Genomic DNA, 15394 nt, shown 5'->3' with positions numbered 1-15394 from the left:
TTCCACTCAATCAAAGAAACTGACCCACTGCCTCTGCTGATCATGAACAAAAATACATCAAATTCAGATCATCCCTCGCAGGATGATAAAGCTGCTAAGCGCTGAGGTCGCTGTTATCTGCCACACCTGACAGCCAACAAATGATAAATAGGCTGAGCCCATGCACAACTGAACACAACTCACTCATGCCGTTGGAAAAACGTGGGCTACTGTTCAACACAGCATTTATTTCAACACCTGCAGCTTGTGCAGCAGTGCTACGGTAGGCAACACAGAGTTTTAAATAACAAACAAAAAACGAGTCAGAGAAAGAAAAAAAAACACTTCGCGCAGAGTTCAACAATCCGCAATGCAAGTAAAAAGGATTCCACTGATATTAGGTTGGCGGGATAAGATTACTTCTATGCATTATTTCTTCGATGAATAAAAGGCTTTGAGCTCTTCTTCTTACTAAAACACTACAAAAACCTTACTTCAACTTTTTTACATCAACTTTTCCTTAAAATAAAAATGGACTATAGCTGTGAAAAAAATATCTCTTTTTTTTTTTGTTTGTTTCTACTAATGGCAGTTAGGAATCACTTGTCTTACCATCCCATACTGTAAAACTGGTGCACACCCATAGTAAACAGTAAAATCAGTGCCCCATAAGCCTGTCTTTGTCTCCTGTTCTGAATGAATGGAAGATCCGTCCATAAAACAGTCTATCAAATAAGAGAACATGGACATAATCCTATCATCAGGGAGGAGCACAACAACATAACAAAGTAGTGTTACTCAGCTATCCAATGATTGACACAAATAATAAAATGTAATAAATTAAAACCTAAAGAAGGAAACAAAATAGAGCTCATATTAAGGCTGAGATCTGTTGGGGCAGAACATGAACGGGAACACTAGTCACTCCTTTGCTCTTCAACGAATAGATTGAAAACAAATGGTAAGAAAGAAGGCAACCAAGGGAAATCGTTCCTTGTAGCTTTTCATACAAGTTTGACGATAGCTTTAAAGTGCAAAATACTTCGTTTTAAGAAAACTTTAACTAACAAAAGTATAAACTGGTGCTTATATGATGCCTTGCATGTGAAGTTCAAATAAACCCATAAGCAATTTCAAGGAGCTTTCACAGAAAATAACATGAAATGCTTGATCATGGTGTTCCAGAAAGTGTTTGGAGTGGGGTGTGGAGCAGGCACCGACTTTTCCTTGTCAATTTGTTTGTTGACCAACCTTGTAAACACAAGATTCCAGGAAGAAAGCGTTGCCATACTACAAAAAACATACAATGCCTTCATCGGTGGAGATTTTTCACGCCGCCGTGGAGATATTTCACGAGGATCGGACAAGATGGAGATGAGGTCCAAGGAGACAAGGAGGTCATGACTGCTGCTTATTGGCCTCCTCCTCATAGGCATTGCCTGTGCCGTTTTGGACATAGGATGAGCCTGATCCAAGCCCGTACAGGTGACCACAGTACTTGCCGTCATCTATATGGTCCTCAAAAAACATCTGCGACATAAGAGAACGTGTACAATGGGTACAGCGGTCGTCATATGGAATCCACGAAATGCTAGTCAAGAAACCAGAAAGAGCTGGTTGAGATGTATACAAATGGGTGTAATTAAAACATCTACTGTATACACAGTCTACACAACCTCAGCGTTTGCTTTTAGATATGAACACAATGCTACTCATAATGACTAGTAAGAGTAGTTGTTGTCAGCTTTGGAGTCCATTGACAGCACATACCTCTCTCATTTTGAAGAAAGCCATTCCGGTCAGCAGTGAATCTGACCCGGCCTGATGCTGGGGTCCAATTCTCTCCAGCTCTAGCTGCTCCGCCACCTCCTGAAGGCCTCCCTGTCAATCATATTTACAGCTGTCAATCAAGTTCACTGTTATAGTACGGTGCAGTATCAAATATTATTAATGCTGTCAAACAAACAGCGTTAAAATAGTAGCGTCCACAGACATATTTTTAGACATTACAGAAGGGTATGTTGATAACGGTATTGTCACAGGTAAAGTAAATAAAATTAGCTTCATACCTTAAGATTTTTGCAGCTTTTCATGAGGTATTTTACATCATAGATGCTAGGGAAGAACAGACGAAGGATCTCAAAGAAGTCAGCCTCTTCTTCCGGCAGGTTGGAGTTGGACAAGATTTTGATTAGGTAGCCAAAGTCATAGCCACTGCAAAACACACAAGGACAAAATGAAAACTTTCATTGAAGCAAATTCACATTAAAACAAACAAACAAACAAACAAAACATGCTAGACAGCCTTTAAATGTATGCTTTAAGGGTATTTTAGAGTTTTGTTCTCAAAGTAAACTAACACAAAATAGACTCACATAGCATTCCTAAACGGAACAAATAATATAGTTTTATCTCCCTCAACAATGGAATTCTCTTCTCTGATTGGCTGATGGGGTCGCCATTAACTTCGTATAACCTGCTACCTTCCAAGTAGTTCCAATGTGTTGCCCGTATCAAACTTGACCATCCATTTAGAACTAGTAACCGGTTCGATGGAAATAATGTCTAGGCGGAGGCAACTCTAGACCTCCACCTAGCCATTATTTCCATCGAACCGGTCACCTCGTCGGCCGTAAAGTAAAGTAGGTGAAAGACTGAATTTTGGTGAAATGTTTGGTACTTCCTTGTAGGAGCTGGGTCTATTTTGAGTGTTGATGGAAGCTGACTGACCTGTGGAATGACAGCCACTTCACGCCCTCACAGAGCACCACGCCAGATGTCATGAGCAGCTCTGCGAAGTACAGGGTCTCAATGCCCTCCTCCTCGTGCTTCTTAAACTGGATACCAGATGTAGTCAAAAGTTCTATGGAGTCCTGTGCATACATATCTTCTCTGCAATGCCAAAAGCACAGTAGACAACTGAGCATTACAATGCAAGTTGAAACCCAGCTCTGATTAGGACTGCATCCACCGACACAATTCTGAAAACTGACAAAAGGTGAACATTGGGCCAGAAGCGGTGGGGTTAGCGCCATCTGAATCACAGTCATCTTCAAAAATAAACATAGTATCTATTGGTAACAAAAATTCCATGACACTTCTATCATCTATCACAGCATTTATATCATCAATGATCAGTGATACTGACCTTAAATGCATATAATTGGCTACAAGATAACTGGCACAAGACTTCAAACATCCAATTCTTGCTGAATTGAATGCCATTCAGCTTGAAGCCATGAGTATGTAGAGGGGAAGTGTGCACATTTGCTATTTATAGCTAAGTGGAAATGGAGACCTTGACTTTAGGAGGGTGCCATCTGAGAACATGGTACTTACGTGAGGTTGAACTTAAAGTTGAATTGCCATGTTGATGTTCCAGGTGGATATTCACCCTCCTCATTCATGAAAGTCAGACCCAACTGGATTATCTTAAGCAAGTCGACATTACAACGCAGGAGCTGATACTGGTAGTCAGCATTGCTCCGGAATTCTCCAATGGGCCTGGCGACAACTCCAGGGAATTCTGTATCCTTCAGAAACACAAAGTAAAACAAATGTTAGTCTCAGTTTGACACACCTACTACACACAGCTATTAAAAAGGTGAAAGGGATTCCATCAACGTACCATAGCAACGTAGTTGTATTTACGGATGACCTGCCGGATCCTCTTCAGTTCCTCATCCAGGTTGTAAGCCCAAACCTCGCATATTCTTTGGCTATGATCCACAGTAGCTGCAGGCATAGTGCAACTTAGATGCCAAGCATCAGAAGCAGAGCGCAAATCTTTGACGAAACCTTCATGGGACTGGTGCCCTGATCCTCCCTAATATGCTGAAAAGGGACGGACGAATCATGTCAACATACGAGCATCAAAAGTGATTCCAGACGGAGCATCTCAAGTGATCACTAGATGACAACAGAACAGCACTTGGAGATGACTCATCTACCTGCGAGCTAATAATAATTCTGTAATAAAGGTTTGTGCAAACAAGTCCCCCGCCTACATTTTCAAGTAACCTGACAGGCACATGCGCCAGCCAAATATTGCTGTTTTTCTTCAATGGTCTAAACTCTCTCTAAACAGTCTTCACGGGGTTGCTTAGGAGTCTATTAAATGCACAAAGACAAATGTGTAAAGAAATTCTCCTATGGTTTCGTCCACACATAGTGCAATACGCATGCACACTAATCCATCTATGGTCCCATGAGGCTGACTCCTGACATGGCATGGCAAGATGACTCAATTCACCACCACACCTACTTAATGGTTTCTGTATTGATGGTACAATTCCTTGACTCACATTGTTCTCTCCAACTCAAAATGACAAAGGATCATTTGTGGAACACCACTTCCAGGGAAAATCAACCACGCATGTCAAGAAACCACAACATGGACACACATCTGTGCAGATCCAGTTTGAAGAAACACAGAGCGAAGTTTTGCTGGTGTGGTTAGGCCTACTGGTTTACACTCAGCAAATCTGATTCTGATCTGAAATGTTATTCTAGGACATCATCCCTGACAAGTACAGCATTGTCAGACAACATGTGTGTGACACAAATACCCCTGTCAAAGCTTATTTTGGACCAGTTTAGATTAGGATGATCTGTAGACTCAAGAAGAAGGGTCAGAACGCACAATTTACTGCCCAACAGTACTGTTCTATTAAACATCGCCAAGCAAATGGAGATCATACCAACCCAGCCAATGCTGTTGCTATTGTCACCAAGGCAGTGTATCAAAATCAAATGTCTTAACCAGAGAGGAGTGAAAACAATTATTGTAGACTTACTTGAGATGCTTTGACGTAGGCTTTGCGCTATAGAAAGATGAGGACCTCAACAAACCCTAGCTGCCACCAGACGTTAGGTATTGTCTCAAGAAAAAAAAGTAATTTCAGCTCACGTCACTGCTTGGCTTGCTAGACCGTAACACATGCTAACAACGTGAAACAACCACAGTGGTATATCTCGTTGTTTATTGTGTGGAGGGAGAAACACTTTTTGGTAACCAGAAATGGAAAAAGTGTTTTGTCCTAGGACAGGCTTCATTCGAAACAACTACTGTTGGGCTAGCTAGCCAGGTTAACGTGTAAAGTTAACGCAGACGTCAGTTAGACATCGGTCATATCTGTTGAGGTCAGTGGTTGTTTGTAGATAATGTCAGTTTATAAAAATACAGGCCATGCACTCCTGTAACTTGGTCTTCCGCCTATTACTGATCCAGCAAGAATGCAAACTTTATTTGAGAAAATTACTTGCTGGTAAGGGCTAAGTAGCTAATTAGCTAGATAGCCAGCCAGCCATGAATTCGTCCTGTCCTGAGGCGAATTTTATTCTGGCCAGCCGGGCAGAACTTACCTTTTCTCAAACAAGGTAGTGCACGTTACACCTAAACTAACTTTGCAATAAACGAATATTCTTAACGTTATGTTTAATCATAGGGATCGTCTTCTGGAATAACTCATAGGAATAACTACAGAGACGCCACCTCTGACTTACTGCGCAAGTCAATGGCGTCATTAAATGAATAACCTTTGAACCACATCTACGTAAGAAAATGCTGGAAGAAAGTGTAAAAAGGGAGTTTTTGACTATGCAGCACCAATATAATTCTAGTGTTGCGTAGATTCATTTATTTGTACGGACATTTGCGTTTTCAATCAATATTATGTTTGCCAATAACCTGTAGTAGGCCCATAGGCTTCATCTGAATAGCTACTAATGTAAGTTGATCGAGGCATCATTTGTTATTCTCTTTAGCAAGGAGAAAGTAGAATGTGGCAGAGAGAGGATGAGTGAACTGAAGAGAGCACTATGTCTATTCCTAAAATATTATTAAGCTTGACGCTAATCAAAAACTTCCAGGCAAAAAAATCACAATAAAAAAAACATAAACTACTTGATTCACAGAATATTATTTGCATATAATTTAATTGTGGAACATGCACTGGTCAGTGTGCAGAACCGTTAACATGAGGAACCTTTAATTAACATTACCAACACAGATCACAATGATATTTTACTATACCTTGAAATAATATTGAACAATTCAAATGGCCTGTTACTGTGCTGGCCATTGAAAATGATTGCAGAAATACGCCACACCAACTTCACCATTCATACAGTGGATTTAGGCAACAGAATAGATTGCTTCAGCCAAATCTGGGTTCTTGATGATGTCCTCACTTGGTAGCGACTCGCTGCCACTGGACAGTCGGCAGTTTAGGTCGCCCACCCCTGACTCCTGGTCACTGCCAGACAGGTCCAGGTCAGACCCTTTGCTGGAGTCCCTGGGCCGGACCAACAGTGCGCCATCTGACCCCCTCTGTTGACCAAAGCTGATGAGAGGAAGTGCACGCATGCTGCCACACAAGTGATCTAGGTCCAGGTCCGACTGAACCCAGATGTCTGTGCTGCTCACAACCGAATGCCTCTTCATGGACGTGCCTCGCTCCTTTTCCAACTTTGCAATTCTCTACAGAGAGGTGACCAGCAAAAATGAACCATTGTATCACCAAACATACTGTATACCACACTCCAAATAAGCACATAGAAATGGCTCGTGGTAAGCCTCTGCCAACCTGTCCATGGAGAATCAGCTCTTCTTCCAATTGTTGGGATTCCTCTCTAATGGCCATCAGGCAATCAATCACAGACTGGCGTGGGTGAACTCCCTTATCAAAGCGATTGTACAAGCCCCTCCAGAACCTAAGGAAAACAAACAGACAGGAATGAATATGTCATTGCCCTGTACAAATAGTCCAACAGAAAAAGGTATGTTTTGATCAAGCTGGACAAAAGTACATGCTCATACATACTTGAGGCAGTAGGGGGCAGTATTTGGCCATAGAACTCCCTGAGACTGGCTGCGGTCTGGCCTGTAGAGGGGATTCATGAATTCGGATTTGTTCTCCCAGAGGTAAGGCCAAATGGAGTGAGTCTTCTGCTGAATTCTGCACAAACAAAATTAAAATGCAAACAACAGCAAAATAAGATTTATCGAATGTTATTAAATAATATGAGAATTACTCCCAGACACTTGTTTTTTTTGGGAGGGCTGGCAATGTAGGGATCTGTTCCTCAATTTACGCTGATTATGAGATTGGGTCAAGGACAAGACACCACCAACACTCAGTATGTACTTTACCTTTCATCTCTTCTCTCCTTCTGGCTGTTGCAGATGAAGTTACCATAGTTACAGGCGTAGATGTGATGATGAAGAGAGATGAGGAACCTCTCGTTGTACTCAAAGGCACAGGGGAACTGCTCCATCAGCTGCCACACCGCCTCCAGGAACTGGTCAATGACTGGTGCAACTTCTTTGGGATCGCCATGGAGGTGACTGCATCTGTATGGAGAAATGAACACAGTGAGACGAACATAAGGGCTAATGGTTGTATTCATTACTCATGCCTTAACATCAGAGTATTTTTTTTTTTGCTATGATGTTAATAGGGTTATTATTATGCATCTGGTTGTAAAGTCAGGGAGAGGAAAACTAGATATGGATTGATGGTGGCCAGCTTACCAAATCATTGGCAATGCACTGGAATTTCAGAAAGACCATTATGCAAGCAATGCCCTCTATTTCTTCTAAATGGTGTGTGTGTGTGCGAGTGTGTTTTTTTTTTCATGTGGGAGATTTGCTGTAACTAACACTCACTTAACCCACATTAGTCAGTGAGAGCAGTGTAAGGCACTATGGGGTACAAATGCTGACACCGTGGGGCCCTGTTCAACGATCTGGAATTGCACTGCAGCAGTCTGTCATGGCGGCTTTTCTATGTATAATGTACACAAAAAGCTTAAATGTATGGTTTATGTTGTGTGCTTACCTGTGGGAAAATTTGTGTCCAAAAGAGACCCAGTCTTTTTCAATCAGCACCTGCATGCAAAAAAAAATCAGGTCACCTCAGGTACATTTTAATACAGCCAGGGTGAACGGGGTCTCTTTTAAATGAAACCCAGATTCCTTTGACATTGAAGGACAGGAAATGTAATACTCCAAGATCCAGAATTCCGAGACAGTCCTAATCTGTACCGTGAGGTACCTTAAACTATTTCACCTCATTTGTAGTTCACTGTTCTAGGAAGCCAAAAGATGATTCTAAAAAGTGGGTCTTGCTCCAGCAATAATGCTCTCCAGTGGAGATGCCTCTTGGCAAAGGTCCAGCCAGACAGACTAAATCCTTATGATCAAAGCAGCAAGCCCCATAAGCACAGCAAGGAGCCACTCCTGTAATACTCCAGGCCACCACTGTCAATTACATTTGTTCCTTAATTGGACAGTTGGTCAAAATGACGTGTTTTTGCTGAATAGTAGAAACCCTCATCAAATGGCATGTGCTTATATAATAGTTAAGCACTTCTTTTTTGAACACCTATAACAGCTAAGGAAATCAAAGTCAATGGATTATCTAAGGGGTCCGATTTGAGAACAACACATCAGAGAACATCAAAGTGTTTGAGGGGGGACAAAAATGTACAGAACTTTGAGCTTTGTGAGTCCGTTGTCCTAAGATTGCTATGGGTCTGATGATGTTCTCCTATCATTTACAGCATAAGGGCTTAAGACACCACAGATTTAAAAGCTATTTCCACACTTGCACTTTTCACATTGACCCTTTGTTTCTGTTGAGCAAACAGAAATGCATACTACAGAGTGTGTTAAGTTTGTGAACACAAACAAGATGGAGACTTGCCCCCTGGCCGCATCATGTTGTGTCATCCCAAACCACATGAAATGTGCCGGTATGAAAATGCCCATCCTGACATCCTGCATTTCCATCATCTCTCTACATAGGGTTTGCATCAAGCTCCGCAAAACACTCCACACACTTCTGGGCCCCTTTAAATAATTCAGCATCTTATATGCGTGATCAGAATAGGGTCATTGTGAAATACTTCAGGTATTATGTAACAGCGCTGTTACTCAGGAAATAGAAAGAAATGATGTGACAGACAGATCAACATGAAATTGTACCATGAAGCCCTTCAGTGTCCTATAGAAGGGGTCTAGAAGGACACTGGCCACGGAGCACACTTGAGCTGTCCTGTCCCAACCATCCGAACAGTGGACCAGGACACTTACACCTTCAACTGCCACGGCCTGAAACACACACACACACACACACAAACACACACACACACACACACACACACACACACACACACACACACACACACACACACACACACACAAACACACACAGATACACATGGATATAGTACAATAAAAAAGATGAGACCACACTTGCAGCACACTGAATAAGCAATAAGCGATCTACTGTAATTGCTAGTTTAAATTCTTACCTTGGCTATGAAGACACCAGCGAGCAGGATAGCTTTGATGTGTTTCAACCACCCCGAATTCTCAAGGCCCAAGAGAAAATCCGCCATGGAAGGAGATTGAAGCTCAGACACTGTGGAACAAATCAGCTCATCTCAGCTTATCTCAAAAGTAATACTTGGTACAGGTCCAGGCAACATTATTATAAAGAAGTGGCCATCTCTTAAAAAAAACAGAAAGGCTGAGGGAGAGGGAGAAAGAGAGAGAGAGAGAGAGAAAAGGAAGGAAGGAAGACTGATAGCAAGAATATTTAGATGATATGAGTAAGTGGAAATTATAAAGTACAGTACTGTAATCCTCCCTAAAGTGGGCAAACTAACTACAGTTATGACATAGTTTATCTAATAAGGCTGTGAAATAAATACCAGTGACTGTACCCTAGACGCTGCAGAATGCTACCTGTCTTTATCAGTGTGCCTGCTGGCGGCAGCCCAGTTTACAGGTGAATGGGTTCAGTCGACCCAGGGTCTCTGAGCATTTAGCTCCGGTTAATTTCTCAGGGCCTATTGTTCCTGGAAGAACGGGGGGAATAGGGCCCCATATGAAATGAGAGAATGCCACTGCCATTTCTCCCTCTGCGGGGTAAGAACTCCCCAGTGCCGATATGGGGCAAGAAGTTATCACAGCTATAGCCACTATTATTTTTTCAAATGTTCAATCACGTCCTTCTCACGCCCTCCGACTCTCTTTAGCAGGCGAGGGTACTGAAATGTCCAGTCTACTAAACAAAAATAGTCCAGAAATGAGAGCCAGATGGATTCAAAGTCTCCCTCAACTGTACCCCCTGGTTTTACCAAGAAAGGCTCCTATGGTACAAATTTGCTCCTGGTTGTGGAGAGTACGGTGTAATGAATGAAAGCCATAGGTGGTCCACTGTCACGGTATCCTGATCTTACAACAAAGAGGATTATGGGAATTCTTTAGAGGGATTGAGAGAAAACTACCATGAACTGGATTGGACTAGTCCAGTGGTGGTCAGACTGAGGAAAGAAAAATATGCAAGTGCTGCCAAAAACTATTCTGAGAGCTCTTTCTAAAGTCATAATGAGAAGGACAGAATTCTAGTCTCTGGATAGCACATAATGAAGAAACATGACAGCTTAAATAAGTGGTAATGTGTTAAATATGAATACCTTCCAGGAGCTTTTGCTGACTGTTTCGCATCACATGGATGTTCTCGATACCCATGAACTGAAACCTGATGTTGGCATAGTTGTCCTCATTCTCATAGCCTTTTCCTGCTGCCCGGTTTGCCATTGCATTCAACTGGAAATACAGTGATGAATTATTGATTATTGATGCATTTCTCACACACTGCAGCAAACCTCCTACCAATGTATTTGTGCTAGTTCCTACCTTTCACTTAAACAAACGATCAAACATGGGTAAAAGCCTATACGTGTTTGTCCACACCATTGTATTTCATTTTCATAGGTAATTTTATTTTCAATAACAGGTGTGGGAAGAGAGAGATTCTTGAGGTTTTCTCCATGGCTAAGGGATATTACCTTTGGTCTTGTGTCCACCACGTACATGAACTGGCTGCCAGGGTTGGACTTCATGATGGCCTCCAGCATCTGCTCATCCTCCAGGCAGCGGGCACTGAAGCCCGACAGGGGCTGGCTACTGCGGCAGAGGGCAGCCTGGCGAGACAGTCAGAACATTACATTAGCGTGCTTGATAGAGGACAGGACAGTACCCACAATACTACATGACCATGTACATTGTACAGTATAATTAATTTAGTTAAGCTAAATGAACTTCTAAACTGGCTCTATATTTAGTTCCCAATAAATCTATGTCATGGGAAGAAAAATACGGAATGTAAAACCCTAGCCAATACTAAAACAAAAACAAATGAAGAAATAAATCTAAAAAAAGTTTTATTCCCATTAAGGACCCCACCAGTCATAAATACAGACACTTGTAACAAACCTCTGAACAGACTGCGTTCTTTGCAAACTGGGCTTCGCTTCATGGGAATATGACCTTGGTCACATATAACAAAGTAATCTGGGTGAGATACGACAAAAAATTAAATCTGGTCAGATAGCACATATGCATTAGGCATTTTGTGCAGGCCAGGACTGAAGTGGGTCACGCCACCCAGGGTTGTCTGTGGGGTCAAACGCATATATTCGCCATATTATACTGGTCTGTGTCAAGGGAAGGCGCTGCAAAGAAAACACTGGAGGACTGAGGGGGGCCCAGGGGCCTCAGCTTGTGAGGAGCACTGTGCCAGAGCCCATCCCACGCGGGCCTGCATGCCTCGAGGAGCCTGACCTCACATTCACTCCGTCCAGTCAACTCTCACCCAGGCCTAGAGCATTATCCTTTGGTCAATTCTGCCACTGGGAATCAAAGCATGGTGGTCAAAATCCTTTTGACATATTATCAAGAGACAAAGCCCAGGAGAGCGTTTAAAAAGAGGAGTCTTGCACAGCATCAGAAGCAGGAGAAGACTTTTCATTAAATCAGTCGCAGCATGGTACACAAGCATTGAAGAGGGAGTACATGCTTTGCTGTGACACTTGTGATACTTCCATATCGTGCTTTGTAATACCATCATGTACTGCACACTGTCTGTGGAGACTCTTCTGTCAATGTCTGTTTGACCTATGCTTGTTCAGGAATCTAACCCTTTTATCATTCCCAATTCCTCAGAAGGACTGGAATAATCTCTGCAGACTTGTCAGATTTTCCAAATACTCGGGAAGTCCCTGTAAGGAGGGACGCTGTGGACACTGCAGTTCAACTCACATGGGTTTCTTTGCAGTAGTAGGAAAGCGTGGGAAAACGACCTCTGCTTCGAAACTTTGAGCTCCCAACGATAACTGGTAGGGTTGCTGATTTGGGTACATAGAGGTCAGCTGGATAAGTTTCACACACCTGAAAATAAAAGAAATTAGGCCATTAGGTTGCCAAAACACACACAACACACATATTACACTTACTAGGGCTGACCCATGTATAAGAATGTATACATGGCATGAGGACAGAAACATCTTTATGAAGTCCTTGTTGGCTGCATTAGATAATACTCATGACCTCTTCAATATTCTTTACCTGCATGATTTGTTGCATCCTTGTAATAACTAGTTTGACAAAACCACTATACACAATCTATATACTATTATTAGGAACCCTGTATCTCCCTGTCAAACCTATGAAAGTGTTACTAACTAAGCTATAAAACCTGTTACACAAACATTTACTAACTCTGTAATCTTGATTAGTGGAGGTGGTATGCCATAGTTGATTAGGAATTCCCATTCGATGGTAATCAACTCTGGCATCTATAAAGTTCCACTTGCAGGCGCTCTCATCTTTGTCTGACTTTGGGTTGGAGGAGAAACAGTAGAGCTCTTCATATCGCTCTGTCAAACAGGAATATTCAAAGAAACGACGCTGTTGTTAAACACATCACCAAGCATTGAAGGAAAACTGAGTAGCATATACTTTATATAAGTCATAAACACACATATATCTGACCAAACATGGGGTCACCTGGTTGAGAGAGGCGTAAGAGGGACATGTGCACTTCATGGCAGTCCGTCTCCTGGGGGATGATGAACTGAAGGACCTGAAAGTTCTTGCAGTGAATCCGTAGTGGGTGCCCACTGTCCATGGGGGCCTGCCTCTCCACCAGACACACTAAACTGTGCAGGATCTACACATGCGATGCAGACAGTGGAGGAGGTCAAATCAACACAGAGGTGGTATGAATTGAATATCACATTTAAAAATGTACCTTCTAAGTGTTCATGAAAAGTTATGTAAACTTGTCTCGCGCTTCCAACAATACCATCTCCAACCAGAACAAATTGGCTAAAGATGAAGCTATGTGTTATAGGTATTGGACATAACCTCTATGGACTACAAAAAAGATTACTAAATGTACATCCTGCTGCTCACCCATGTTTCTTTACGAAGCCCTGATGCATCCTCAGTAAAAACACTGCGTGTTCCTGTCAACTGCAATGTACCAGATGAAGGTTTCCTGCAAAACGCCTTGTCCGCAAGGAAAACGTTAAAGATCTGAAATACAAAACAATATGACATTAAGTAAATATAGTAATAGAAATGTAACATCATCAATATTACTACAGAACCAGACAGACTCAATAATAGAAATGTAACATCAGTAATATTATTAGAAACCCAAACAAATAGCATACAGAATATCAATGTTATGTGTGGAGTAGATAGACGGAAAGAGATGCCAAAGGCCATGGCTGCCTATTGCTCGCTTCAGCCATACTCATAAAACAAATGACAGGAAGGTCTGTGTGAGTCATATGTTGAAATATGAATAGCTGATTTCAGAGTCAGTCCCAGGTATTATTATTCTAATCTGCATGTAAAGCCAACTAGCTTAAATACCGCTACAACTACTACTAATAATAATAATAATAATAATTATAATAATATAATAATAATAATAATAATGATGATGATGATGATGATGATTATGATGATGATGATGATGATTATTATTATAAACTACATCTTTGCACCCCCTAATCCTAGTTTTTGAGAAACTTGAGTGCCATTTAACTCATTAATTAGACTGGATCATCACTCATTGCTTAGGCCACTAGCCCAACAATTCCAAACCAGTAATGCTGTTAATAGGTTTGGCAGAGCAGCCTAGAATCTTACTGCCATCTTATTCTGATAAAAGTTTCCTCCAACAGTGTCATGTGACATTTGTGTTGTAAAACTACAAAAGCAATGAATCGACACACTTAAACACCCCTCTAATGATCAACAAACTGCATTACAGGCATCTCCCTCAGGCAACTGCACATACCATGCACTATACAATTAAATAACACAGAATGAAAAAGGGGAGGTAAATCCATTTGATGGAGATTCTTCTTATGAGAGAGTGTTAACAACAGAGACATGACGGCATAGCCTTTGTTGATGTGGCACGGCTCCAGATGATTGTTTAGCTCCACTCCTCAACCGCTTTGTAGTAGATGATGATCTCTTCACTGAGACAGCTTTTCCATGGCTTCATCAGTCAATTATGCCTCTATACAGTTCGCACTAATAAATGCGTATAATTAACTACTGTCAAAATTACGACTTTCTCACTGATGCACTGAATGAAAGTAAACGTAATAGGCTATGTTGGAATTGCGAAGATCAACGAAGCAGCACAACACCCCTGGAACCAACACCCCCTTTCTGCATAGCCTATGCTACAACTATCGGATAACGTTAAGATTTAAGGTTAATTATTAAGACTTTGGCTATTAGAACGACTAGGCCATGCCAAGCTTTTTTTCCCGTTCTCCATTCTTCGTTATGAACACAGTCGCACCATCATCGCTTTTGGCTAAATGTGGAGAGACTCTGTAGGCTAGGCTACCGCCTGTATTTGCATGAGAATAAAGGTGATAGGCTCCTAAAGGACAGTGCATGTACAGCATATATTTCATTCAGGGAAGTTGCACTTAAAGCCATGTTATGATTTGTCATTTATAGTAGCCTCTTTACCTTTGGCATGTGTTCCATCACTGACCAATTTTTCTGAAGGTGCAGGCTACAATGAGAAAATTAACTAGAAACACTACAAAGAAACAATATTGTCCAAAGTAAATTATACATTTAATAAAACGTCACGTTTCTAAAAAATATTAGGAAATCACAAAGAAAATGCGGGATCTGTTTATATCAGGTGTTGCGGACATGGATCCTCCCTACATCTGATGGTGAATCATCCTCACCATTTGGATGCTGCAAGTTGAATTTCCTGGTCCTAGTGCCAGTCCGGTTTCGTGCCATTGGGACCATCACGCGTCCTCGGATTGATATTTTTTTATAAGCGGAGATGGGCTATCACGGCTGGGATTCAGGCTACTAAGGTTATGCATTATCCATTGCCTATAGGCCTATATCCATACGTCATGTCAGAACATTCCGAGAGTTTAAGACAAACTATTCTCCAATTTTCCCAACTAGGCTAATGCAAAAAAAAAAAAAAAAAAAAAAGGGGGGTTATTGTTTGCGGTCAGTATCAGAATGCAAGAGAATTACCATTTAATTATG

The 15394-nt window shown here is 41.6% G+C and overlaps 2 protein-coding genes across 6 annotated transcripts; both read right to left on the bottom strand.

The window, feature by feature from the left end:
• Nucleotides 1–207: 207 nt before the first annotated feature.
• On the bottom strand, nucleotides 208–5480 carry cnot7 (CCR4-NOT transcription complex, subunit 7). Of its 4 annotated transcripts, XM_062524393.1 has the most exons (8): nucleotides 5344–5480; nucleotides 4776–4859; nucleotides 3608–3813; nucleotides 3319–3512; nucleotides 2710–2871; nucleotides 2049–2193; nucleotides 1750–1860; nucleotides 208–1509 (listed from the first exon to the last, which is right to left on the bottom strand). In XM_062524393.1, exons 3-8 carry the CDS (start codon nucleotides 3722–3724, stop codon nucleotides 1378–1380), a joined length of 861 nt encoding a protein of 286 aa, XP_062380377.1. In that variant the 5' UTR covers nucleotides 3725–3813; nucleotides 4776–4859; nucleotides 5344–5480; the 3' UTR covers nucleotides 208–1377. The 4 variants fall into 4 exon arrangements, with proteins under 4 accessions (XP_062380377.1, XP_062380376.1, XP_062380375.1 ...); XM_062524392.1 differs by lacking the exon at nucleotides 4776–4859; XM_062524391.1 differs by lacking the exon at nucleotides 5344–5480 and having other exon boundaries at nucleotides 4776–5316.
• A 420-nt stretch (nucleotides 5481–5900) lies between these two features.
• Nucleotides 5901–15187, bottom strand: mtmr7a (myotubularin related protein 7a). 2 transcript variants are annotated; one of them, XM_062524598.1, is made up of 14 exons: nucleotides 15073–15187; nucleotides 13250–13372; nucleotides 12842–13004; nucleotides 12554–12711; nucleotides 12095–12223; nucleotides 10843–10977; nucleotides 10468–10600; nucleotides 9298–9407; nucleotides 8969–9094; nucleotides 7821–7870; nucleotides 7133–7333; nucleotides 6804–6938; nucleotides 6567–6693; nucleotides 5901–6460 (listed from the first exon to the last, which is right to left on the bottom strand). In XM_062524598.1, the coding sequence occupies exons 1-14, from the start codon at nucleotides 15073–15075 to the stop codon at nucleotides 6116–6118; spliced, it is 1938 nt and encodes a 645-aa protein (XP_062380582.1). In that variant the 5' UTR covers nucleotides 15076–15187; the 3' UTR covers nucleotides 5901–6115. The 2 variants fall into 2 exon arrangements, with proteins under 2 accessions (XP_062380582.1, XP_062380581.1); XM_062524597.1 differs by lacking the exon at nucleotides 15073–15187 and adding an exon at nucleotides 14843–15025.
• Between the last annotated feature and the right edge of the window lie 207 nt (nucleotides 15188–15394).

This window comes from Sardina pilchardus, chromosome 21 (genome assembly GCF_963854185.1).
Source record: "Sardina pilchardus chromosome 21, fSarPil1.1, whole genome shotgun sequence".
Classification (NCBI taxonomy): domain Eukaryota; kingdom Metazoa; phylum Chordata; class Actinopteri; order Clupeiformes; family Clupeidae; genus Sardina; species Sardina pilchardus.
Note: the sequence above shows the minus strand (reverse complement) of the source record. Positions and strands in the feature narration are given on the sequence as shown.